The 24671-nt window shown below is 44.0% G+C and overlaps 1 protein-coding gene across 1 annotated transcript in view; it reads right to left on the bottom strand.

Annotated features, from left to right (window-relative positions):
• Nucleotides 1–24671, bottom strand: part of EVL (Enah/Vasp-like) — a gene marked incomplete at both ends in the record, with an annotated part of 89199 nt that overhangs the window by 8950 nt on the left and 55578 nt on the right. Inside the window, 3 exons of the mRNA XM_079537479.1 lie at nucleotides 222–451; nucleotides 4462–4523; nucleotides 7952–8015. Coding sequence (XP_079393605.1) covers nucleotides 222–451; nucleotides 4462–4523; nucleotides 7952–8015 — 356 coding nt within the window. The remainder of the gene's footprint in view (nucleotides 1–221; nucleotides 452–4461; nucleotides 4524–7951; nucleotides 8016–24671) is intronic.

Below are 24671 nucleotides of genomic sequence, written 5' to 3'. Positions count from 1 at the left end.
GCCATTTCCCAACCGCTATTTTCTGAAGAGCAGTAATTCTATCAAACTTTCTACCCGCTCTGCCAATTCCACATGCTCGGCTTTATCTGCTCCACAGACTCCCATCTGAAAGTCTGGGCAGCCTTCACTGACTCTGCAGAGTCAGCGCTCTGTGCCAAGCCAGACCTTACTTCCACACAATAGCAAAGAGCCCGGCTGGCAGCCCCCAGCCGCCTCCTTACCCGCTGAACTCTCCGCAGTTTGGCACCAGCCAGAGCCGCCGCGAGCCCTGACACCGACCCATCTTCACTGGCAGCACCTTGGCCGGCACCGGCTGGCAGCGGGGGTGGTGGGGGGGGAGCGGCTCCCATAGGGGGTGGAGGGACTGGGGGGGGCGGTGGAGGCGGGGGGCCCCCGGATGAAGCAGGGATCACTGAAGCACCGCTGGGATGGCCGGGTGGGAGAGCTGGGCCTGAAAGGCAGAGAAGATGAGTTATAACCAAGAACCATCTCATCCAGCTCGTACACCATGCCGCATTTCCTGTCCCAGGGCTGCAGCCTGATAGCACGAGTAACCAATGCAAGGAAGTGTCACACACAAGAAGAGTGGGAAAGAGTGGATGTATCAATGGCCAGTCAGCTTTGGCTGTGCCCTGATTGGGGAAGCATCAATGACTGCTTGAGTATGACTGTGTTCTCCCGCAAGACCCTGTCTCTAATAACAAACTTTCCTCCTTCTCAGCACGTACTTTATTCTATGTCAAAATCAAAGCATGGACAACACTCCCTAAGCGGCACCTTTCATCTGCTTCTCTTACAGCTTTCTACATGTGGACTACAAACTGCATCAGGCAGCAACACGGACTTCTGCTGACACCAGCCTTCCAGCAGAAGCATGGGCTACAGATGCATGCCCCCTTCTGTTTTATGGCATAGGAGTGTTTCGTTGTATAGTGTCAGCCAACAAAATGCAGAGTAACAGGGGGGAGTTCAGCCACACCACGGTTCAGTGAAGCCCTCGCTGGCTGCAGGGGCTGACCAAAGTGATTAATCCCAGTGCAAAACAATGGGTCCACCAAATGTGTACACTATCAGGAGGTTATTTCCCTACATCAGGCTCTCAGAAGAGGCTGATCTTGATATATAATCACAGGTTCAGTTGTTCAGTAAGTGTTACTTTAAAAGGCAGGAGGATTTTAACTGAGGAATATTTAAAATTTAACATTAGCAGTCTGGTTTTCTTCTTATCTAGGGTTTTTTTATAGCACTGCCTTATTTCTGTGGTTAGTTCTGTGTTATTTCACACTCCCAATTTCATTCTTGAAATGAACCATAGCTGCTATTAGAAATGCATTAAACATTTCAAGCCCTCTTTGGTTCACAAACATAATAGTAATTCATCGTGGGTACAGTTAATTGTAATTGCAAAACGACACCCACCTAATTAGAGGCTAGCCTGAAGCAAAATCTGAACTGAGTCAAAATAATGGACTGATGTAAGTTTAAAATAACTTTATTGAACTAAGTAGATCTCAAGAACTTATATGAGCTGACGGACTGAGCCTCCAGTGGCTGGATTAATATTTTTAGCAGAAAGTGGATGGAAATGTCTCAGTTTTCTGTCTTTTCTAGACATATTATTTAAGCATTATATGTGGTTATTGACAGGAATGGATCCAAGACACAAAAATTGAGATCTGAATTGCAAATAGGCATTATGTGTAGCTGCTCTAACTCAGCAGGCTTCAGACAAGCACTAGGAATTTGACACCATATGCAAAGCGCAACCCAAGCTCTTGATTTGCCTGCACTGAAAAAGGTTTGCCCTCAACTATTAGTGCAGTTCACACTGGGAAGCCAGTTTCTAGAAGTAAAGGAATTATGTAAGTGCAGATGATTCTGCATTGCTCTAACAAAATCTGTGTCGTATTTTTGCTGGTAACAGAAATACCACTCGAGTAAAATAATAAAAATCACATCCTCTCTGATTGCCACACAGACAAGTCTACCGCAGACCTGGCCTCTGGCTTACAAGAGTCCATCCGCTAGGTCCGGACCAGCTGAATATAGGCTTTGTATGAAGGTCACTGCCAAATGCAATTGGGCTCTGCCAAACAATACAAATCTCCTCCTGCGTTAATACTCTTAAGAGCATGCATTGCAACAACTCAGCTATAGAGGGCCCTTGCAATGTAATTCTTGTTTTTGTCCACTTCTAGCATGGGTGGGAGGTCCTGAGTGCTTTTCCACCTTGGTTTCAGATGTCACACACAGCAGCAGTATTCCCGGTTCTCAGATCTTTCTCTAGCAGTCATGGGCAGTGTGAATGCAGCTTTTTATACAGCTTAAAGCTACCGTTTTTTACAGGTCACAACTTGTTCAAAATCAGTACTTACGCAAGTGGGAAATGGCTGATGAAGTCATGTAAGGAAGGGTCCTCCTGGGCACAGTCACCTCAGGCCCAGCAGCATAAGGGGGAGGCAATGGAAGACAGTGTGACATGGGCTGATAGCAGTGCTGTGGGGGACGATGGGGTGGAGAGGACAGGGAGGGGGCTTGGCCCCAGGAGCCAGGAGGGCTGGCAATTGCAGGCAGCTGGGAGGCAGGTGCAGCCCCTAGGCGCAGCAAGAAGGCCCCCACCACGCTTCTCCTCCGGCTCCTAGAGGAGCCCACACATTCAGGATGGCCATTCAAGGGCATGTTGGGCAAGGTTTCCTGCCTTGCTTTGTCTGTGGGCCCCCTGACGCTGTCGCATGGGGCAGCAATCACAGGCAAGAGGGTGGGATCACCTGGCTGCAGGCCATCAGTCCTCTGCCCCAGGGATGTGTTTGTGATGGGGGCTGCAGAAGGCTGAGAACCACAGAGAGAGGAACGCCTGAGGGGCTGGCAAGAAGCAAAGAGAAAGTGGGAAGAAGGATGAGAAGGTGGTGGAGACAGCGAGGCCCGCCTGACCCGTGGTAGGACAGTCTTGTGGGCTGGGTAGGATGGAGGAGAGGAATCTAGAGTTGTTAGCAGCTCAGAGGCTGAGTGTCTGTGCAGAAGCTGCAAAGGCTCTCTGTCTCTCCACAGGCATTGCGGAGAAGATTTACCAGGGAGCTCAGGGGCAGCCAGTGGGGCAGGGAGGGCACTGGCATGGGGTGGTGGCAGAGGGGCAGTACCAGAGGCAGGTGAAGGAGGCTGGTGCTGGGAGGGGAGAGAGCACATGTTTATCTGCAAGGAGGAAACTAAAAGAACAGGGAAGACAAATGAAAAAAGAAAAAGTTGGGTATGCAGTAAGGAACGAAACCAACGCAAAGCAACGTAGTGAAAAAGGGACCACAGAATAAATGCAAACAGAAGCTCAAACAAAGCCAAGAGTTGATGCAAGCACCTGCCAAGGGGCTACCAAGGGAACCGGAACTGTTTGAAAAAATACCCCATGGTTTGGAATGAGCTGTGTGTTCCAATGCCAGCGAGCCCACGGGAACTTGTTATGGTTGCAAGCACCGACCTCATACCACAGGAGCAGCAAGGGACATTTTGAACACAGTAGTTGCTGCTCTGCAGCCAGGAGGAGATGGCCAGAACTCCCCATGGGCCGTATCCCACTCCCTGCAGATGCCCAGGTGAGATTTGTGGCTGTGTTCCTTGATGCACATGGTAACCTCTGCCCAGACACAGCCCAGTAACTTGTGTGTGTGTGTCTATCTCTAGGGTAGTTTCAGGTAAAAAACAACTGAAAATTTACCAGATTAACTGGTGCCTCCAAAACAAAAGACTATACAAAACCATCTTGGCTTGTTTGCTGTCAGCCTTCAAAGAGTCCAAGCCATACTCTACAAACTATTCCTGTCATCTCTTCACTCAGCTTTGTGCAACTTAATATGTTATAGAAGATTTTCATAAGCTCATTAAATATGTATGTATTTTCCATTAAGCACACAGAAGACTCCTCACTTCATCACTACAAAATCCCCACAGATGATACTCCAGGGCTGTCATTTCCTCTGTGCTGCATCTGACTGTACCATAGAGTGATGGGGCAGCCCAGGACTGTCAGTGCCACCCTCTTCTGTTGATGTCCTCTGGAAATGAGGCATCACTGCTAATGTGACCATGTAGCCTTGGGAAGCCAAAAATCCCCCTCTGCTTACCAGCTTTGACAGCCTCCACACTCTACCTGCATACCTCACTGCTGCAAATGCTTTAAAATCAAATTATCGCCATAACCCTCATTCCAGCATGGGCACAGGTTGCACAGAGAGATTGTTGAGTCTCCCTCTCTTCCAAAGCCACCTGGACGTGGTCCTGGACACGCTGCTCCAGTGTCACTGCTGGAGCAGGGGTTGGAGCAGAAGGACCCAGACGTGCTTTCCTACTTCTACCATTCTGTGATTTTATAATTTTTAACCATGTATATGAAACCATGCAAAATCCAACTACAACTAGAGGACAAAAGCAGGGAGACCATAGCTACTTTGTTTGCATGTATTTTACACATACCTGTAGTAGAAGTTCTTCTTTCCAGAGATTCTTGGCGCTGTTGCTGCTGCTCCATCACTTGTCTGAAACAGCAATGAAAAAACCTCCAGTCATTATATATTCTTTATAATTTTTCTTAAGAGCTTTATTCACTGTGAGGTCTCAAGATGTATATATTGGGTAACCGAGTCAGTCCTCACAAATGCTGTTCCAACCAACAGACGTGGTTTTGGTTTCACTCGGCCTGACCACAGTGGTGCCAGGTGCTGGGGATGTGCAATCAGGCCAAGCCCTTGCTTGGGCAAGGGGCTGCCTGATCCATGTCAGGAAACTCTACAATGGGTTCTGCAGGAGACATGGCCAGCAGGTATGTTCTACAGGTCCAGGAGAGCACAGTGGCCTTGCAGAACCTCAATTCAAAGCACGTCAGCATCCCTAGGGAAGAGCAAGGGGCATCTCTTATAGAATGGCACTCTTGAGACTTTCACAGATCAGAAACCCAAAGGACTTGAAGTTAGAATGAAAACATATTACATTTGTGCTGTGTTTAGCTGCTGACTGTACAAAGCCTGGTGTGCTCTGCTGCAGGGCTGTCTCTTGCTGGTATAGCACAGTTTTGCAGGTGAGCAGAGCCACCCTGCTCTGCCAGGAGTACATGGAGCTCCACACACACTCGGCACAGAATTATATCACTGCTTTGGTTGTTTTGCCTCAGGAGCTGCCAGCTCCCAGGCTGCCCAAGCAGGTAGACACAGTGAGAAACCTTTTCACAGGCTTCACTTTCCAGAGACGTGCAGTTGCCAGATGCATCAGCAGAGGGCTTCTCACACACACTGTAATACTGCAGAAATTGCTAATGCTGCCCCTGTGACGGGCCCTTCCTGCCATTCCGTGGTTAAAAAAGACTGATACCTCAAACAGCCAAGTGATTTTTAACATGCAAACACTGAATGCAACTCTGAAATCACCTTTTTTTTCTTCTTTTTTTTTCTCCTGCAAGAGCTTTCTGCACAGTAAGACAAGCTTAACTATGGGCAACACTTCTTCAAGGATTCCTTATGCGATATCTTAGAAAAGTCTCCTCATTACATTTTTGCTCTGCTCGTACTTTCAAATGAGTCTGCAGTTTTCCTATTTCATAAAAATAAAAGATTTTTTTTTTAATGGAAAAAGTATCCATAAAAATAAAGTTGTGTAGGAACAAAAAGAATGTCTTACTTTGCAAAACAATCTCCCTGTGTTTCAATTCTAATTTAATAGATGGATTGGGGAAATCCACAATGATAATTATTCATTATGGACAGATCAATCTTAAACTGGTATTATGTTCAGGTCATACAATCCAGCAAATACAAGCAATTTCTAGGAAATCACTACAGGCATCTGGAAAAATTATTCTATGTACAAAGTGGAAAGTGGAAAGTTTTTAGGGACAGCCATAGTTGGCTGAATCCAGTGGTTTCATATCAGCTAGAACAATCTAAACCAAACAGAAAACAGCACATACCTTGGCTCCTACTGAATAGCTATGTACTGAACACCGATACTACAGCATCAGTTTCACAAATTCCAGTTCTAAATAGACATACTAAGAATTTCAGAAGTATGCTGTCCCTTGCAACAGCTTGGCACTTATTAGCAAGATTTGATGATGAAAGACTTGACGTGTACTCTCCTCTTTAAACCTTGGGCAAATTCTAGGTTCATCTGGAGAACGGGTGTGGGAAAGCTCCAAAGGTACAAACATGAAGAGGAAGGCGGGTTAGAGGTATCCAATTCTCTTGAGCCCCTGGAGCAGATGCAGGAGCCAGGTGCTCCTCAGAACAAGAGTCAGAATGGGCATTTGAAGTCTTTTGGGCTCATGCTAACCTTGTCTGCCCTTGGGCATGAGCAGCTTGTATCAGCCAAGCACATCCTCCCACACATGCTAAAAGGAGAACTTCTTACACTCTAAGGAAGTCACATTTGTTCCAGTGGAACTAAATAAAGACCGAGATTTGCACAATGCTGCTTAAGGAGTATACCAGGAGAAAAGCACAAGAAAGGGCAAAATGCATCCTCTGACATAAAATATGTTCTTTAAATATTTGTATAAAGGTCTTTAAAAATTTTTTAAAGCAGACAAATTTTCACGGCATTTACAGTAACTTGAGTTCCTTTCCTGCTTACAAGATGTTAAAGAAACAGAGGCCTAAAATTAGGCCTGCTCTATGCTTTAAGAGTGCATTAGCATAATTAAAGCTGAAAATCCTCTAGTGCAGATGCAGTAACATTTAAGTGCATATACTGGCATAGCTTATTCCAGTCCAGTGGAGCAAAAGAAGCTTTCCCAGAACCATGTGCCCTGTGGCAGTAGAATAGTAAAAGCTCCAAGGGCTTTTACCATCTCTAAACGAACAAAAAAGATCAATAACTAAAATATTTTCTCTAACTAAAGCTGGTCACGCACTGAATGTACAGACAGACACCTGAATGTGAGGTCTGAATTTTGTACAGTCTGCACATTCACTAGCTTCCACTGGCTCAACCAGCATTGAACCACATCTTCCAGCCAGGCTGAGTGGCACACAGACACAGAGCAGGAGCTCCCTCCTCACCTTTATGATAGCTCAGCTACCAGAGTAACCCTTACCAAGCCCAAGTGACACATCATCACACACTCAACAGTCACCTGTAAATCCCTGTTAAACCTCAGGCCAGTGGGGGTTAGTCATAAAGGAGCAAGGAAGTAGTTTCCCTACATACTCCCTATAATTCTTGCAGAATGGAAGAGGGAATCGTGTGGAGGATTGTTTGCTCAGAACTGAACAAGCATGCCTTCTGCTGGGTAGCTGAAGATACTGCTGCTACAGGAGTCTTGGCTGAATCAGCAAAGCTGAAATGAGATCTTCCTGCTGGTTTCATTATGGAGAAGGCATCCGAAGAAGGACGTTCCTGCCCATGTTCTTCCTTTGACATCAAGGAGACTACTCTGGTGGCTAGAGAAAAGGCTACATGTAACAACAGCACTAAATGGAGACATGCTTATAAGGTGATGGGCATGATTTTGCAGTCTCATTTGTCAGCCTGCTTATAGCAAAGCATTCATAAAAGGAATGGCATATGATTCTGGAAGTAATCATATGATGAGCCTAAGTTATTCCTGACAGTGCATGTAGTCTATTGGATGCTTCCTGGGCAACATGACTAGCAACTGCCAATAAGCAACCCAGAACAGGATATGGTTAGGCTTCCTTAATTTACTTGAGAAATACTCTGTAGGCTTCTTTTAAACATGCTCTATCGTTAACTCTGAACTTCAGCATGCCTCACACTTGCCTTTGAGCAGTCTACCTAGAGCGTGAATTCACTTCACCCTTCATATAAATCATCACAAAGTCAATATCAATAATTACAGAACACTGAAAATCAACACAAAATAGGTATGAGTAGAAAGAACGGTGCTTATTAGTGAGCAACGATTGCACACACATCCCAGTTACATACTAGAAGCCTACCATAACCAACTCACCTCCTTTGTGCTTCCATCTCATCTGGAGATGGCCCATTCTGGACCTGGCGCTGGGCAGCTGGACCTGCAGAAAAAAACAAGAGAATGCTATTGGAAATGCAGCAGCTGATGACTTTTCCAAAAAATGCTTCTTCTGAAGAGGGTAAGGAGAGACATTAAATCCCATGCCCAATTTGTGGAACTGGACGAAATTCCCCATGGCTTGTGGTGTCACTTGACTAGACCTTAGGCTTTGGTGTGAAGCAGCTGCAAGACTTCCTTGTGCACACACACATGCACGAGATACTTCAATAAGCAGACTTGTGATGAAAGAATTTCAGGGTTTAAGTCAGTTACTCCTGTCATTGGCTAAAAAATTCCATCATGACAAACCTTAGCCACGTTCATCACAAAATTTTTCCCTCATTTCATCAAAATAATTTTTCTCTTTTATTCAGAAATTAGCTCCATGCATTATTAGTCTTGATTTTTATTTTATGTTAAGAATCCTAGGTGATAGTTTCTGTTGGCAGCATTTTGTTCTTACGACTACTTGGTCACAGTGAGATATGTCCTTAAAATGAAGCACATATATAAAGTTCCCAATTATGCTTTGAAATTGCACCTTTCTCCATAGTTTCTATACAAATGTCCTCCTCTTTTGGCAGAAAAAAAATAAACAAATACCCCAAGAGAAAAAAAAGATCAAAAAACAATACTGCAGACCCAAATATGTAAATAATTGACTTTCCATAGGTCTTTACAGAGCTGGTTGACAAAATAGCAGATATTTTTATTTGCATATTAATTTAGGAAGCTGGACAATTTTCCAGATGCACACGATACATGATTCCATGGACCCCAAAATGACCTAATTCTCTCTTAGACATCTTTAGATTTGTAACACTTGTTTTCTAAGTAATGATTAATTCCATTGTTTTACAGATTGAGATTTCTTACGGAAATCACTGCAGTGCAGCAAAATGTCATTTGTTTCTATAACTCTTTTCTAAATTCCTCTTTCTTCTATTTTACTGACTTCTACACATTCATTTTGTGTAGCATGACTTTCCACTCCACGTGCTTTAGAACTGGAATATTCCTAAATCCAGAGAAAAGAAAACAAGCGTGACTAGAATAGGAGGCAGAAGCTTGTTCTCTCTGTAAAACAAGAAGCAATGGAGTGAGAGCTGATCAGATAATGCCAACTGAGGGAGAGAACTCAACCCACTGCATGTAAACCAGTTGTAGAGGTCAGCCACAGTCTGTGGCACGGGGACAACTGTTCTGTGCTACTGCAGAGACCTGCAGCGATTGGAGGAGAGTTTGAGGAAAGCCATATGTAGCACTGTCCTGGGACAACAGGGCGTTCTGTTTTCCATTCATTTTTGTTAAACTCAAGTTACCTACAGCCATTAGAAATAACTCCTTCTTACATCCTCCCTGTGATCTTACTGAAACCAATCTTTTTTGCTACAACTCTCAAACCCTAAAGAAGGTTAGGTGCACCCTGTTTCAGCAACTAAGATTTTGCCGAGGCTGGCTGACATATTTACGAGTCCAATCCAAGATTTTAGGTCTATTAATTGCCAGAAATACAAATGTTGGTAGATTTTTTTTTCTACTCTAGAGCTCTGGGCAAACTAAGGCACCATCTAATGCAGCCTGCAAACCGCTTAATGCTTTGCAACAGCAGAGCTCCCTGGTTCTGTCGTCCTTGAGCTTGCTTTTAGCACGCTCAGCCACAGCTCGCACAGATACTGAACATGGGAGTTATTTTTTGCTTAGTTTCACACGTGTGTTCTGTGGGGTACATACAGCAGCCACTTGTTTGATTGAGGGCTTTTTTCGATTCAAGTGGACTTTTCCATGCTTGACTTCTCTCCAACACCTTCAGGCATTTCTCAGACATGAGCAAGCATGACCAGTAAGCTCTCCTACTAATGGCACCCTCATTTAAACACTCTGCAGACTGCACCACAAGCTGCCTCCTACTCTGCCAGCCTTTGGGAATAGCACTTCCCATAAAACTGAGAGACAGTTCTGCTTTCGACCCATCCATGGCTCCATTGGTGTGGCAATCTGCATCTTTAGCAACTAATTAATGCAGGAGATATGCTGTGAACATCCCATCTCTCCTCGCTTCGTTGCTTTGTAATAATGAACTGTGCTTTATATAAGCAACTTTGGACTCAGCTCAAGGCAGATTATGGGAGATAACTGAAATTTTCCTTGTTTCCTTTTTCTCCTGCTTATTGGAGAAGGTTTGCAGCACTCAGCACCATCCACATGGCTGGAGGTGACTGAGAGAGCTCCCTGCAGTGAGTGATTGTGGCTGGGTTTTGGTGGCAGCTCTTGGCGCCTCCCACACCTCTGCACCCTGCCACCCACTGGAAATAAACCTCCTGTTTCCTTTTACTCATGCTACAACTGCAAGTACTGCTGTCTGAGTGCGTGCAAGAAAATGGACATATGAGGTCCATTTCCCCAAGCAACCTGAGCTTTGTGAAAAGCCCAATCTGAATGTTTACAGGTTTTCATTCATTTTAAGCTGGGTTTCAGAGCAGGGTTTCTGCAAGCCCTATAGCCTCATGGTGCTCCGAGACCAGTGTGACAAATGTGGTGGGCTAAGGAAAGGGTCTATGGAAAGTGCTGAGAAGGAAACAGAGCTGAGATTGAAAATTTACATTTAGTATATGAACAGAATGTGAAGATTTGGTTGGGAAAAAACCTCACAGTAGACTATGAGAGGAAAAGAGGTGACAGACAGACAGATGCCTCTGCCTGCTGCAGGATAGTTTCTGCATGTGCTTGGATGGTAGGAGAGTCAGGTTCAAGCACCAGGTCTGGGCAATCACCACATATCATAGGAGTTTGCACAGGCTTTTCCCCCCCCCCACCCCCAGTCCAAACACTCCTTGAACTCCAGCAGCTTGAATCCATGCCCACCACCCTGGGGAGCCTGTTCCATATCCACGACCTTCTGGTGAAGAACCTTTCCCTAACCCCCACCTGACCCTCCCGACCCTTCCCTGACACAGCTCTATGCCCTGTTGTGTCACGTTGCTGTCAGAACACCAGAGAGTAGAGCTCAGCACTGTCCCTCTGCTCCCTGTGAGGAGCTGTAGGCTTGCTCTGGGCCCATCTGACTGTCCTGGTGCAGACACCATGTCTTGGAGATGTCCAGGCATGGACAGGGGCCACCAAGCTGCAGCCACCATGACAGCCAGCACAGGAATTGAACAGCGACACTGTACTCAAAACTCATTAGCAGAGACAATTATCCTGGACAAAGCACTGACCTAATTAGTTTAGATAAAGCATGTAGATAAAGCAGAGTGTCTACGCTGCTTCTGGGACCCGAGCTGACGCAACCAGCGTTAGATGACACAGCACACCATGCAGACCTAATGTCCGTGGCCAGGTAAGGATTGTGACAGAGAGCCACAGTGGGCAGAACTGGAGCCTGTGAGAGTTGGGTTATTGTCCTGCCCATTCAAGAGAGTGCTCATAACCCCCTTCAGGGCGCACAAAGTCACAGGAAGAAGAAGCACCCCATGGAACTAGAGGGAATGTGCCTTAATCACGCTTCACCAGTCCTGGGAGGCTAACGTTAAGTAACTGAATTACACCCAGCCCGTGCCTGCACTAGTAACATTTGTTTGCATCAATTTACCCACAGGTGAGACTTGCAATCAACAGTTAAGGTACTCTTAATTTGAATATGCCAATTGGTGACTTGCAGTGCTATGAGCCTGGGGCAGCAAAAAATCAAACACATCCTCCAAAAAGCATCCGTAGCAATGTTGCACACAACCTTATTTTACCTTACACAACACTGAATTTTAGAAACCTCCAACTTAATGGCTTTTAAATGCATCGTTCCCAACATTACAATTGCTTTATCTTTTATCCTTTCACCAGTAAGATTACTTTAACCCAACATAAAGCATATCCTCCCTACACTGAAATAGGGGTGTGATCACAGGGGTTCTCCATGAAGTCTGTTCATTCAAGATAAAAACTGATATACCATTCACTGATGAAATTCTGTGGTGTAGATAAGGTCTAAAGACAGTGCCAGAGCTGGAAAAACAAGCCTGGTATTCAAAATGAGAATGCTCTACTCTAGCATTGGTTCACATATTTTGCAAGCTAACAGATTAACAAGCTGCCTCGTAACAGCTGTGTGTAGTGTGCAGAGATGTTTTGGGTTTGTTTTGTTTTAGGATAAAAACAAATGGAACTGTAGGGGCTCCTAGGTGCACAGCCACATGCTTGTGCTTGTTTAGTAAGCATAATGAGAGAAATGAGATGCAGAGAGGAGTTGCCCAATAACACTGTCACACAGGGACCCTGCGCTGTAAGGCGATTAGAGAGAACCTGACCTCAGTGCACTAGGAGTGCTAGAAAGCATATCAGCAATAAACCAGTGCACCTCTGAGTCCACTACTAAAGCTGTTAATTCAGCTATTTTGCATAAAACACAACGGCAATTGTTTGATCCTGTATTTTTACCCACTGTGGCACAGTATTTATAAGCTTTCATGCTGGCATCTCAGTTAAGATAGGGAAGAAGAACTTAGCATTTTCTGAATGCAATAAAAATGACTCAGCGCTAAAGTAACCCCTCTTGTAAGCAGCTGCACTCTGACAGCCACGATCATATTCAACATGTAAAGGACATGGCACAGGTGCACCTCATCTCAGCATCAGGAGCACAGTTTGGGGTACCATGCACATAAAAGATAGTTCTAATAGTTCCAACAGCTTTAAAAGTATTTTAAAAGTTGATACAGGTGACGGTGTGAATGGGAGGTATTCCACAATGAGGCAGATCCAGGGCTAGCAGGGACGATCTCCCCAACTGTCCAAAAGCAGCAGGAGCAACTATTTTTGCCTTAATTCACACTTTCCATTGTTACTCGTTTTCACTTGATCTTTGGAAACTTTCCTGAAGAAAGTTTTTAGAAATATTACACCCAAAGAGTGAGCAAGTAGTGTGTGTCACTCAAAGAGGAACCCTGACGGAGGCTGTATGGGTGAAGGACTGCGAAGGTCACCAGCTCTTCTTGGAGCAAAGCTGTTTTCTCTCTCACCTCTCTGCTGTGCACAGCACCTGCGTTACTGTGCATTACAGAATTTAATATTTAGCTAGAATAGCTTGAGCTGAGAAGCAAAAGCTGCCGATTCCTAGGCAGTGGGTTTGGTTGAGGCATGGCTTTTCTCTAGGGAAGCTTTTCTAGCAGCAAACCCTGTGCAGGACCATCCAGGGACAGGTAAGCCCCATTCGTCTTTCCAAGAAAGAGAGCACAGCCAGTAAGGTGAGTGCAGGGAACACCTACACAGGGCAGGGAAAGGTGGCCATGGGGCATCCCGGGGGGTTCTGTTTGCTGCACTGAGCTCGAGCCAGTGAGAAATAATTCAGTGAGTGCTTCATTAGGCACTAATGAAACAGATGGATAAGCCAGCCACCTGCTGCGGTAGCACCAAAGTGAAGCAGGGACATCTCTGTGCCCCACAGGCTGCTCGCCTTGCTTCCAGAAGCAGCTTCATGGCACTTGAGCATCATACTTAGTGAGGGACTGATTGCTTCTAGTATGGGAGCTGCCTCTGGTTCTGAGAAAACAGTGTGTGCATGAAAACCAATGGGACTAGGTGTCTTTTTTGAGGGAAAAAGACAATGCTGAATTGCCGAGAGTATGATTCCAATGTTGTGTGCTTCACAACCACACACTGGGGAAATGACAGCATGAAATGGCAATCACTGTCAGAACTTAAAAAGTTGTCAGTAAAATTCAGAATGATGAGGCTAGCTAAAAAACATATGTAAAAACACATCTAAACAAGCCCACAAATACTTCAGTTCTTACTTTCCTCCTGTTTTTTTTTTTAATTGCTTTCACAATGTGCATCGAGCCTATTTTCCTGCACATCCAGGTATAAACTTTTCAATAAAGATCAAGATCAGCTCATAATGTTATGCCTCTAGGCAGCAATGAAGCTTTAAGAAAGATGTCAAATATCATCACACTCTTGTTAAAATCAAGAGGATTAGAGATACCCCACTGCCACTGCATGGGGATCCGGCTAACTCCAGAGCCCAGTCAGTAGATGCTATAAGGAAGCCAAGGGGATAAATCAATACTCTCCCTCATACAACATACGACAAAGATATTTTCCTGAATACGGTTTTAATGAGGTGCTGAACAGTTTTGCTAGGCGGTCCCAGCAGAGCAGGTCAGCACAGGCAATGCCAGACTCGTGCCCTGCAGGAAGAGCACTGTGGATCCACAGAACACTTTCCCACAGGCTTTGGGGACAAAGCCTCAAGCCCCACTTGTCTGTCTTGTAAAATATCAACTGAGCATCTTCCTTCAGCTGAGTGCCACCAGGTGTGCATTTGCATACGAACACACACGTACCTGCTCATACAAGTCATGCTTACAATTCTTTTCATCAAATAGAAAGCTGGAATTCATATTCATGCGCTTGTTTGTCAATCATCATCTCTAGTTTTGCTTAACACTAACAATTATGATACATTAAATTAGAAATATACCTATACTTCGTGTAGCCTGGTGCAGCACTCAAGGAGCCTGGAACACCACAGTCTGTATTTCCCATTAATTCCCCATACAATAATGCCCCATACAATAATGCAAGGCCAATCTCCCTTTTTTTTATAAAAAAAGTTATTTTAAATGTGTCTTTTTTCTTTCTCTCTCCAATGAGGCAGTAAGCTCCCCAGGACAGCTTTTTAGTTTGTACTTCCATGGAGAACAGCGGAGCCTCCAGTCCCACATATGCATTGAAGCAACACATACACACAGAAAACACCACATTACAAATACTTTGTTTGCATCTAGTTAATGGTTAAGACACAGACAAGAACCACGTTAACAGGATTTAAACCCCAATGCTGCTGTATGCCAACCAGAACGGATGTCTGTACCTGGACAGGGTGCTAGAAGGCAGAGGACTTTTCTACAAAACACAACTAAGTGAGGATATATTTGGGGATTTATAGAAAAATGTGGAAAAACAGCATTAGCAACACTTAGTACTCATGTTCACATTCACATGAGAAGCCAAGCCCCTCGCTTAAGGGAAGTGAAAGCCCCAGCAGCTGCAGGACACAGAGTAACCTCCTCAGCCTCTGGTCTCATGGCCCAGCCCTCACTTCCAGGAGGACTGACATGAGCGGACACTCATAGGCAAGTCCTCATGGAGGAAAGAACAAGCAAACAGACATGTAACTATAGAAAGTATAAACACTGCCCTTGTTCTTAGCTATTTTTTAAACCAGTAACTATTCCATGAGTACACATGCTATTTATTCGCAAGTAAAGACAGAAGCAATCCAACATGTTGATTCACAAATCACCAATCTGTATTTCTGCTGTAATGACTTCTGATTTAAGAGCTTTGACTAATTCTGGCATCACTTGGATCTAATGGGTTTTGTCTTTCAAACAGGAACTCAGCATCCTACTGCCCCATCTCCAGAGTTAAAAGCAAACAAAAGACAATCAGTCATTAAAATACGATTCCAAGCCATCTCCTAGAGCGACCTGGATGGAGGAACAGAGCACTCCCATGCACAAAAGCCCAGCATCCACAAAACCCAAGCTCCCCCTCCCTCTCCCACCAGAGAGCAGCATGCAGGGAGATCTGTTTCACCTACAGGATATCCTGCACAGGACGATGCAGTCACAGTGGCAGAGGCAGAAGCAGTGCCAGATCCATTCCCTGCTGACCATAGTATGGCAGCAGCCTCCTCAGCGCACTGCTCTCCCCACCGTCATGCCCAGCACTGACTGCCCACCCTGTGGCAGGCCAGGTTTCATTGAGTGTAATCTATCCCCTGCTACCTGCACAGCACACCCAGATGCTTAAATATTTAATTGGGCCCTCTGCTTTGCCTGTTGCAGTTTTTCAAGGTGCTTGGATGCCAGGCTTCACTGTCTGGCACATTGTCTGGACAAGCAGCACTCCTGAAATAATAACATGAAAGTCAAAAAGAAATCCCATTTTCTGCCTCTTGCTCAAATAGACACCCATAAGCTCGCCTAGATGGAAGTAATAAGTTCTGCAAGCAAATGCAGAGAATAATGTGAATAATAAGAAGAAAAATGTTAGTTTGTACTGGGGAAAAATGACTGCAAATGAATGTATGGAATCAAGTTCACTGGCGGTGTAGTTGCTGAAGTCAAAGGTTTACACCAGCATTGAGTGCAGAGCTTTTGTATTAAAATAAAAGTGTAAACATGCTGGATTCAGAAATAAACATGTGTGGCTTAGACTCCTCACCTACTGTCTTTCAGTTCTTTCAACATCCCATCATTCTTCAACTCCCAACACTTTTCTCCCTTTCTACTTTCCTCTCTGTTATATAAGCATCACATGTTTCACAGAACTCCATCCAGTTGAAGCTAAGGGCCAGGCGGTACAAGGGGGAGAACACAAGGAGTATTTATTCCTTTTTTTCTTTGCCTTATCAGTAGCTCTTCCATCCATACCTTTCCCTTCTTGCATCTGTGCTGCTCTGTCCAGTGGTGACTTCACACAGCCCCAGCTGCTCTAGGGAGCAGCTATCTCCGTAGCCTCAGTGAAATGACTGATTTAGAGCACTCAGTGTTTTGGCTCACTGAACTTAGCAGGTATGTATTTATCTGATACCTAATTTCTGGAACAGCTGAATAGAAACTGGAAGGCTTTGTACAATTAGAGTGGGTGAAACTTCAGGTGGAGGTGGGTTGCTATCTACCTTGAGATACATCAAACAGCCACACCTGCCCTTCAATAACAATACAAATTCAGCACAAATCAGTAGTTCCTCCCTCTCTCTCTGTTCCTAATTTCTACAATGCTAAAAAATTCTCTGAGTGATACATATTCTAATATATATCTATTCTAAAATTGCTTATCACGTTTTCTAACGCTTGTTGCTATGAATTATGTATGCCCCACTTTAACATTATAGTACTGATACCTCTCAGTTATCAGATGCGGAAAAATACCTATTAGCTAATTAACATTTGAGACTGTAAAAACTCTGCTAAAAGCAAACTACCTTTTTCACTATGGCACACAGATGGTCTAAATCTCACCTGCATATACCCATTCTTCCTGCTAGCTGGCATGAGAAGTACATCAGCAAACAGAAATGTTACACCCAAATTCGAGTGTAAGTTCAGGTTCCCATAATTCTGAGTCTTATGCAATTACCCTCTCAGGGCTTAAAAAATCCAGAATCAAATGTGGAATATTGGCATTGAAATAATGAAATTACAGACTATGTTTTATCAACAAGACTTCAGTTTTTCTTGAGAAAAAGTTCTGCTCAAACCATTGCACTCTGTGCTTTGAGAGTGCTCCAAATCCTTTTTGTTCTCCTTTGCCTTCCTCCTTCATCATACTATGAAGTGAAACATCTGGCTTCTGAAATGAGATCCAAAATGCTAACGTGCCCTGCATCACTGTTGGATCCACTTTTAAATAGCTCATTCCAGCAGAGCCAGTATCATCCTATGACTGGGAATTCCAGTTACACCTAGATGGCACAGCACGACTCTGGGTGATCACCAAGGAGAGCTCGCATGGATGGAGAAGTTCTTTCAGGGACTCAAGCATGTACTTCTCAGAAACTAAGAATCCACAAACATGCCAACAAGAGATGCTTTGGAATTGGGAAATAACAGCACAGTTCAAAGGAAAAGTAAATAAAGAGCCTGAGAAAGCAGCTGCCCCAGAAACTATGATGCAAGCCATCACCTCAGCTTCCTGCTTTGGACAAACTCACAATTTGCTAAATATTAATAATTTTTGTATAAGTTTGAGAAAGCAAAGTAACAAATATTGAGTTCAAATGCTTTTATAAGATCTATATTGCTAATTAAACAACAACAAAGCAGAAATCTCACAATGCCTAACTATCATTATCTGACTCTTCCTCAAAAAGGTTAGAGGCCAGCCTGCCTCTGGCAGGACACATGATTCGTGAACTAGCAGTACTTGCAGGTGCTGTGCAGAGATTTTAAGCAGCAATTCAATGGACCGTCTCTGATTCCCATATAAAAAGCAACCTTGACCCTATTATGATTGTGAATCCATCCCAAATGGCTAGAAGGCAAACTCCCACAACTAACTTCTCTTGTAATCCATGTAATAGAAATCAATTGTACAAATTGCATTTTGACAAACATAAATCTCTAATGAGTCCACAGAAAAGGCTCATAATTGCTTGTGATGCTCCACACTTACATGGTGCAGCAGTGCTCACAAAGGAAACACACTAGAAAAATGTGTTTTGTTTTGTTTTTAAAACAGAAGCTGGCAAACTGTAACACTACAATCCACAGCAGTGAAGGTAATGGGCAGATCTAATCCTGCAAGTGGTAGCAGGCAGGTGGGTGGCTGACCTACATGAAGCCTACTGCAGGAAGACTGTAATTAGCTGTCTGAGCAACTGCTGTTTATATCTAGTGATTGAGTGCATAGGAGCCAATATGCTACTAATATAACTGGTGTCATTTTAATTTCTGTACATTTTGACTTTAATTGGAAAGGTTGCTTTCTCTTTTTATTCCCAATATTCATTTTCCATGCTTTGGGAACCATTTATCAGCTAAAACACAAAACTCGTGCCAGAACTGAAATAACACTATCAAGTGAACAGAGAGTTCGGTTTTCTGATTTTCGAAGCGCTCTTAGTCTGTACTCTAAAGAGTTCAGAAAAAAATTCAAGAAGGAAAAGGTCTGCGTTTCTCAGCAGGACAAAATATTCTAAAAGAGCCTCAGTTGTCCCATTGCCCATACCATTATAGTCCTGTAGAAAGAAACCGGTTTCTTCTATGAAGGAAAAGTGCCAAATGCTTTGTCCTATTTGCAGAAGCTGCATACAGTGGACTAAGTTTAACTCTTGCTTTTGCCTTTCTTTGCTCTCAACCTCCACACCCAAAGGGCTCCTGGCTGCTGTGCTGAGGAGAGCTGAAGGGCTTCCCAACAACGAACCATTCTCATGGGATGACTGTCACTCTACAGACAGCATTTAAATCCCCAGTAACTTAGCTGATGTGAGATTGCATGGAGCAGACCTGGAGGTGGCTGAAAACATGCTACATCTCTCCACGTGCGGTCTCTCTGGAGCTGCTTCCTGCAAGGGATCTTGGCTGAGCCTGCCGTGAGCTGGGACTCCTGCATGAAGCTGATGGATCCTCTCACAAATTTCTTTGCCGCCCATCAGAAGCCCGTGGCATGGTAAGAACAGCCACTAGTAACATAACTTGATAATAGTACATCATCTTCTACACAACATTTTAGCTGATTTAATTGATTGAAAAAATTGAAGTCTATGCTGCACAGCTATTGAGATCATTCGGTACAAAGGAAGTGCTTCCATGGACTCGACAGTTCTCAGAGGGCTCAACTTTAATTAATGTAAGCTTGCACATTGATTATATGATTCACTTGAAAATATTCACAAGGAGCATTTTGTTCCCTGAGAGTCAGAGCAGGCGTTTCGAGCAGACTGTGACGTACATTTTGTACAAAGCAGAAGCCTTCAGGAAAACCTCAAACCTGCCAAACTCCTGTACAGAGGCAAGGAAGAGCAATTCAGAAAAACCTCAGTTTTGTGAACATGACTGCATCACCAGCTATCAGTGCCAACCCTACGGAGGGATGAATCCTCCCCTGGTGATGTGTCTCTGCCCAGCTTACAGGAGGAGCCTGGCTTTGACTCCACATCTAACTTACAGCCTTGCAAATATAGCTGTGATGAGTCTTATCCTCAGAAACTAAACCACAAGCTCTCCCAAAATACCAACAGATCCAGGGAGGGTTTAGAAACCTGAATATCACCATGTGTTGTGGCTAGCTGCTCAGTGCCCATGACTCACTGCTGGGTGTGCCTTTCCTCTCCAGCCCAGTGCTGTGAGCAAACCTGTCATCTGTAATATACTTCTGCTGGGTTCTGTCTTGCCAGCCACAACGGGACCTCTCCTGCATGAAACAGGCTAAAAGAGGTTTAATCATCACTTTGCCTTTGGATGAGCATTCTGTCCCAAAACCTGGCTTTCCCCATTGAGAGGAGGCTGGTATGGTTGGCGTCTCTGAGGCACCTATGACACAGTGTGTACATGTTCCCTCCCAGCACAGGAGTTAAAAATATCTGCTCAGCCTTGGTGGCTGAACTCCCTTTGAAATGCAGTGAACAAGACTCAGCTGCCACCTCTAATACGATGGGCAGCTCCTGCAGTCTGTTCTCTGTCACAACAACTGCTGCCCTGCACTTTCTTCTGCTGCTTAACTTCTTACCTTCTTGAAACTGTAAGCGCTTTGCATTACAAGGAGAAGCTTGGAGGAAAGGAGAGCAGATAAATCTTTTAAACTATGTTAAACCCAGCCTTACTCACAGCAAAATGGCTCTTTGAGATTATTCTTGAAATCTCTGGCAACCCTGCCTTTATTCCCACATCCCTTACCCTGGGGTCATTTCTACATCTGAGCATTCCTCCTTAGCCCCACTCTGAACCCCCACCCAGAAGTGGAGCACACCAGCAGCATCCTGACTCACCTCCAGGGATCCACACTGGGATCCATGCAGCAGCACTAGTGAGGAGAGGAGCATTCCTAGATGCGGTATTTGGCAGTGATGAGTGACTCAGGAATACTTAATGAGAAAGCAGTATGTTCTCTATCCCATGTAGTTATTAAACCAAGATTGTAACTTTGTGAAATGTTCTAGCACAAATGGCATTACATGGTTGGTACAGAACCTGCAACAGCAGGACACTGCAGGTCTGCGTTGTGCACAGAGGTGAGAGCAGACAGCTTCAATGAGCTCTTCTGGATCTAAAAATCAAGGAATCTAGCATCACTGGTTATCACTTCCTTATACCCAAGATCTGCTTGACTCTTCTGGGAATCTGTTAAAGCTCAAAAGCCTACCAAGCTGAGAAAATTACCGTGATATTTCCAGCTGCTTTCCCCAAAACGTTACATTAAGCCTTCCCCAGCCCCAAGCAAGCTTTGCCACTTTCCTTCTGAGCAGCTTGGTGGGGCTGCTCCTCTCCGAGCTCCTTGTGGACCCCCTGTGTGTCCCCTCTCAGGTACTCCCACTGAAGGAACTGGGAAGCTTTCCTTGTTGGTTCCTGACATGAGCATGAGCATTTCCTTGGAAGCACTGAACTCAGAGCCACAATTCACTGGCTCAGTCAAGCAGAGCCTACCAGACCTACAGCCACTTTTCAGTTCTCGGATGTGATACTCTAGGAACCACACTCATCACAAAGCAGAAAAAATAACGATGCCTGACATCAGAAGCACCAGACTGGTGATGCATTTGCTCTCTGGATGCCAAAGATGGGACCTGGCTGATCCCTGCTTCCCCACCCCCAGCGCAGCCAAACACAATGGAGGGGAGTTGAGAAATGTGAGCAATTCCGCATCATGCTGCTGAAGCTCCTCATCTACGCGTCACCCAAGCTGAACTGCAAAACACGGCTGCCTGGCCTAGTTATCAAATGACCTGAAATTCAGCACGCTCATCTGCCCAACAGCTGCTTCATTGACGGAGGCAGGAGCTCCTGCCTGGCTGCTGGCGTGGCGCCATGATGGAGCTGGGGCCTGGCATGCACACCTCATGATGCTCCCAGCCCTGCACGGAGTGGCCTCAAAATGTCTGGAAGTCTTCAGTTCTGCACAGCAAATTGTTCCTTCTCCATATTTATTTCTTGTTTGGATCATTAAAAAGAGATTGCAGAGACCTGGCACTTCAAAGGGGAAAAAGCAATGAACCGTTCTTCCCTACCAACTGAAATGAAGGTGAGGTTGGATCTTGTCAGATTTACTTCTTTCTAGTGAGGGTGCTGCATAAATAATAAGCAGCACTAACAAACTCACCTCATTTTAGGAAAGCGACCTATATAGAAACATAGTAAGCAACACAAAAGCGATTGTAAGAGTAATTGAGTAAGCTTTGTGCCCAACACAGCAATTCAGTGAGATAAATAATTTCAACAGATATTGTGAATTCCATTTTTAGTAGTGACACATTCAGTAGTGACACTTTGTGAAGTTGCTTTGATGTATAGCATATTACATTTTTCTATACTACTGACTAAGTCTAGCCACATGTTAGTAAATCTTTACAGTATTTTTACTGCAAAACAGTATCAGTGATATCTGTTTTGTAACAGAAGCAGCAGAATGAGATGTTTATAGTATATTGTAATATCCTTGCTTTTGTGCAACTATATTACAACTATATTTGTGCAAGCTGCTAACCTGAATCTGGACTACGACATTTTCCAGGATGACTTGGTCTGCTGGGTAAACAGCATTTCTCACTCCCTAGCCCAAGTGAGAAATGAGCACCACACGTTCTTACTGCTGTATCTCAGTATTGGAAAGTCAATAGTTTCAAACTGCTAACAATGTGCTAAAGCAGCATCCATCTTTTTACATCTGACTGTAGCTGCTGCTACAGTGTCCATTCCTGCATTAAAAAGACCAGTGCTCAGACCTAACATAGGCCTTGCTTGCTCTTGGCGTACTTCAAGATAGACTCCAGAATCATTTCTTTACCAGGAGAACAGACTGTAAGTGAGAGTACAACCATGAATATTTGATTAGGGACACATGAAAAGAATCTGAAATCATATGGTACCAAGAGTTTAACTCAAGTATGCATGAGCAAGCAATGTAACTAATATTAAACGTATGCTTGTATTTTTCTTGTTCTGTAGTGCTGTCTACATATCTACGTGAATTAAACAAATTGAAACCCCCCCCCCGTGAGCAACATCAGATCTAACTGTAGAGCAGAATGTTTCCCTAATGAATTTCAGTTTTCATTTTTTTCTCCTACAAATGGTGTTATCACCTCACTGAATAAAAGAAGATTATTTATATGTACGGTAATTAATATTAAACCACTTATGTTTGGCTTAATTGTGTGAAAAGGATATTAAAAACATTTTAATCTATATTAATAGATTTTCTACTTGTGAGCTACCACCACTGATGCTTTGGCTCTATTCTTTCAGATGCTATTTGCTAGGTGTGGAGTGCTATCTCCATGCATCACTAACACGCACAGTGTTACTCACTGTTCTACAGATATGATGACCAAGGCCAACAAGTCTTGATCAAATCACAGGATTCCTGTTTGCTGCGTGGGGACACCCTCCAGCCTGCACTCACTCCCACTAGCAGACATCTCCCATTAGACACAATGAAGGAGTGCTGCCAAAACCCAAGGCCTTGATGTGTGAGCCAGACATATGCACAGAATGCATCCAGCATTGGCTCAGTGACACCAATAAACAGGAGTCTTCCCAGAATACTGTAAGTGGAAGGTGAAGACCCAGGTCTGCAGAGTGCTGAGCTTCACATGAGAAGAGCCTGCACCCTTACTTGCATCACTAGGAAGGGAGAGCAGATAAATCTTTTAAACTACGTTAAACCCTGCAACGTGTTAAAAATCAGCACCATACAATATCAATTGCTTCACAAGTCCTCCTTCCCGTGCATCTTCCTTGTCCTAAACTGTTCTAATATCTTGAGGATGGTGCACCAAAGCATTGTTTTAACCTTCTCTTTCATTCACTTGGTGTGCCTGAGCAGAAGCAGGAACTCTGGTACTGACACTTGGATAACATGAAGTGTTCTGAAGAACAGACTGCTTCATACTACTTTTCCACCTTTATGGAACATTTGCTAGACACCTCTATCCACAGTTGAGGTCCGATCAGTTTAATTTTGCCTCTGATCTTTTTTAAGAAGGTGATTTTTTTGGCACTAATAGAAGTAATAGTAATACAATTAACACAAAGTGTTTTGCAATGAAATAACATTCAATCTCTGTGCAATCTTAAAGTGTTGCTCTGTGAACTAGGAAAAACTAGTGAAAAAAGCCAGCAAAGATATTTGGTTTTCAGCTCCATCACAATGGACAATTAATTAAATGCTTTGCTAATAATAGTATTCTATGTTTGAGGAGATAAGACTAATTATTTATTGAATTTCAGGGAAGTTCTGCAGACATGTCTGCATAATCCTGATAACAAAACAGCTAAAATAACTTCTGTTCAATGGTACAATTTGATCGCTTTTCTGTTTCTCTAGTTTTGACTTATCATTAATGAACACGAAGTGTCACTGGTGGAAATAAAGGAATCTGGGATTTCTGAGCAAAAATTCCATTACTATACAAAACATAATTGTCAAATCAACATAATAACGGCAGTTATTGTATAAAACCTTCAGGGAAGGCAGTGGGAATCCCTCTGTCAACTTAAGAGAAACCAGAGAACACCTAGGATTGTTGTCATTAAAATATCATGTTTGCGATTTGAATATAATCTGTGGTCCCTGCAATAAGGCAAAGTTCATTATTTTCAACAAATAATTATCAACACCTTGTCATTGACCAGGGAAACCGAGAGGCTCTTCACTTCCTAGGTTCTCTGGACAATACTCAGAGTTTTCCCATTGCTGAAGCTTAGATCAAGATAGCAGAGTTTTAACCCATACAGTCCATGCTCTCAGCAAGCACAACTATGATTTAAGCCATAGTATGCAGCCTAAATTAAAAGAAATGTCTCTTATCCCTGGGGCAGCCATGCCATTGGTTTCATCTCCTCAGGGCAGGCCTATCCATGGGGCAGGGCCCTGCTGAGAAGATATGTAGCCCAGGTGGAGGTGGAGGTGGAGGATGAACACACAATCCTTA

This window comes from Tetrao urogallus, assembly GCF_951394365.1.
Source record: "Tetrao urogallus genome assembly, chromosome: 6".
Lineage (NCBI taxonomy): Eukaryota > Metazoa > Chordata > Aves > Galliformes > Phasianidae > Tetrao > Tetrao urogallus.
The sequence above is the reverse complement of the archived record's forward strand: the minus strand, read 5'-3'. Positions and strand labels throughout refer to the sequence as shown.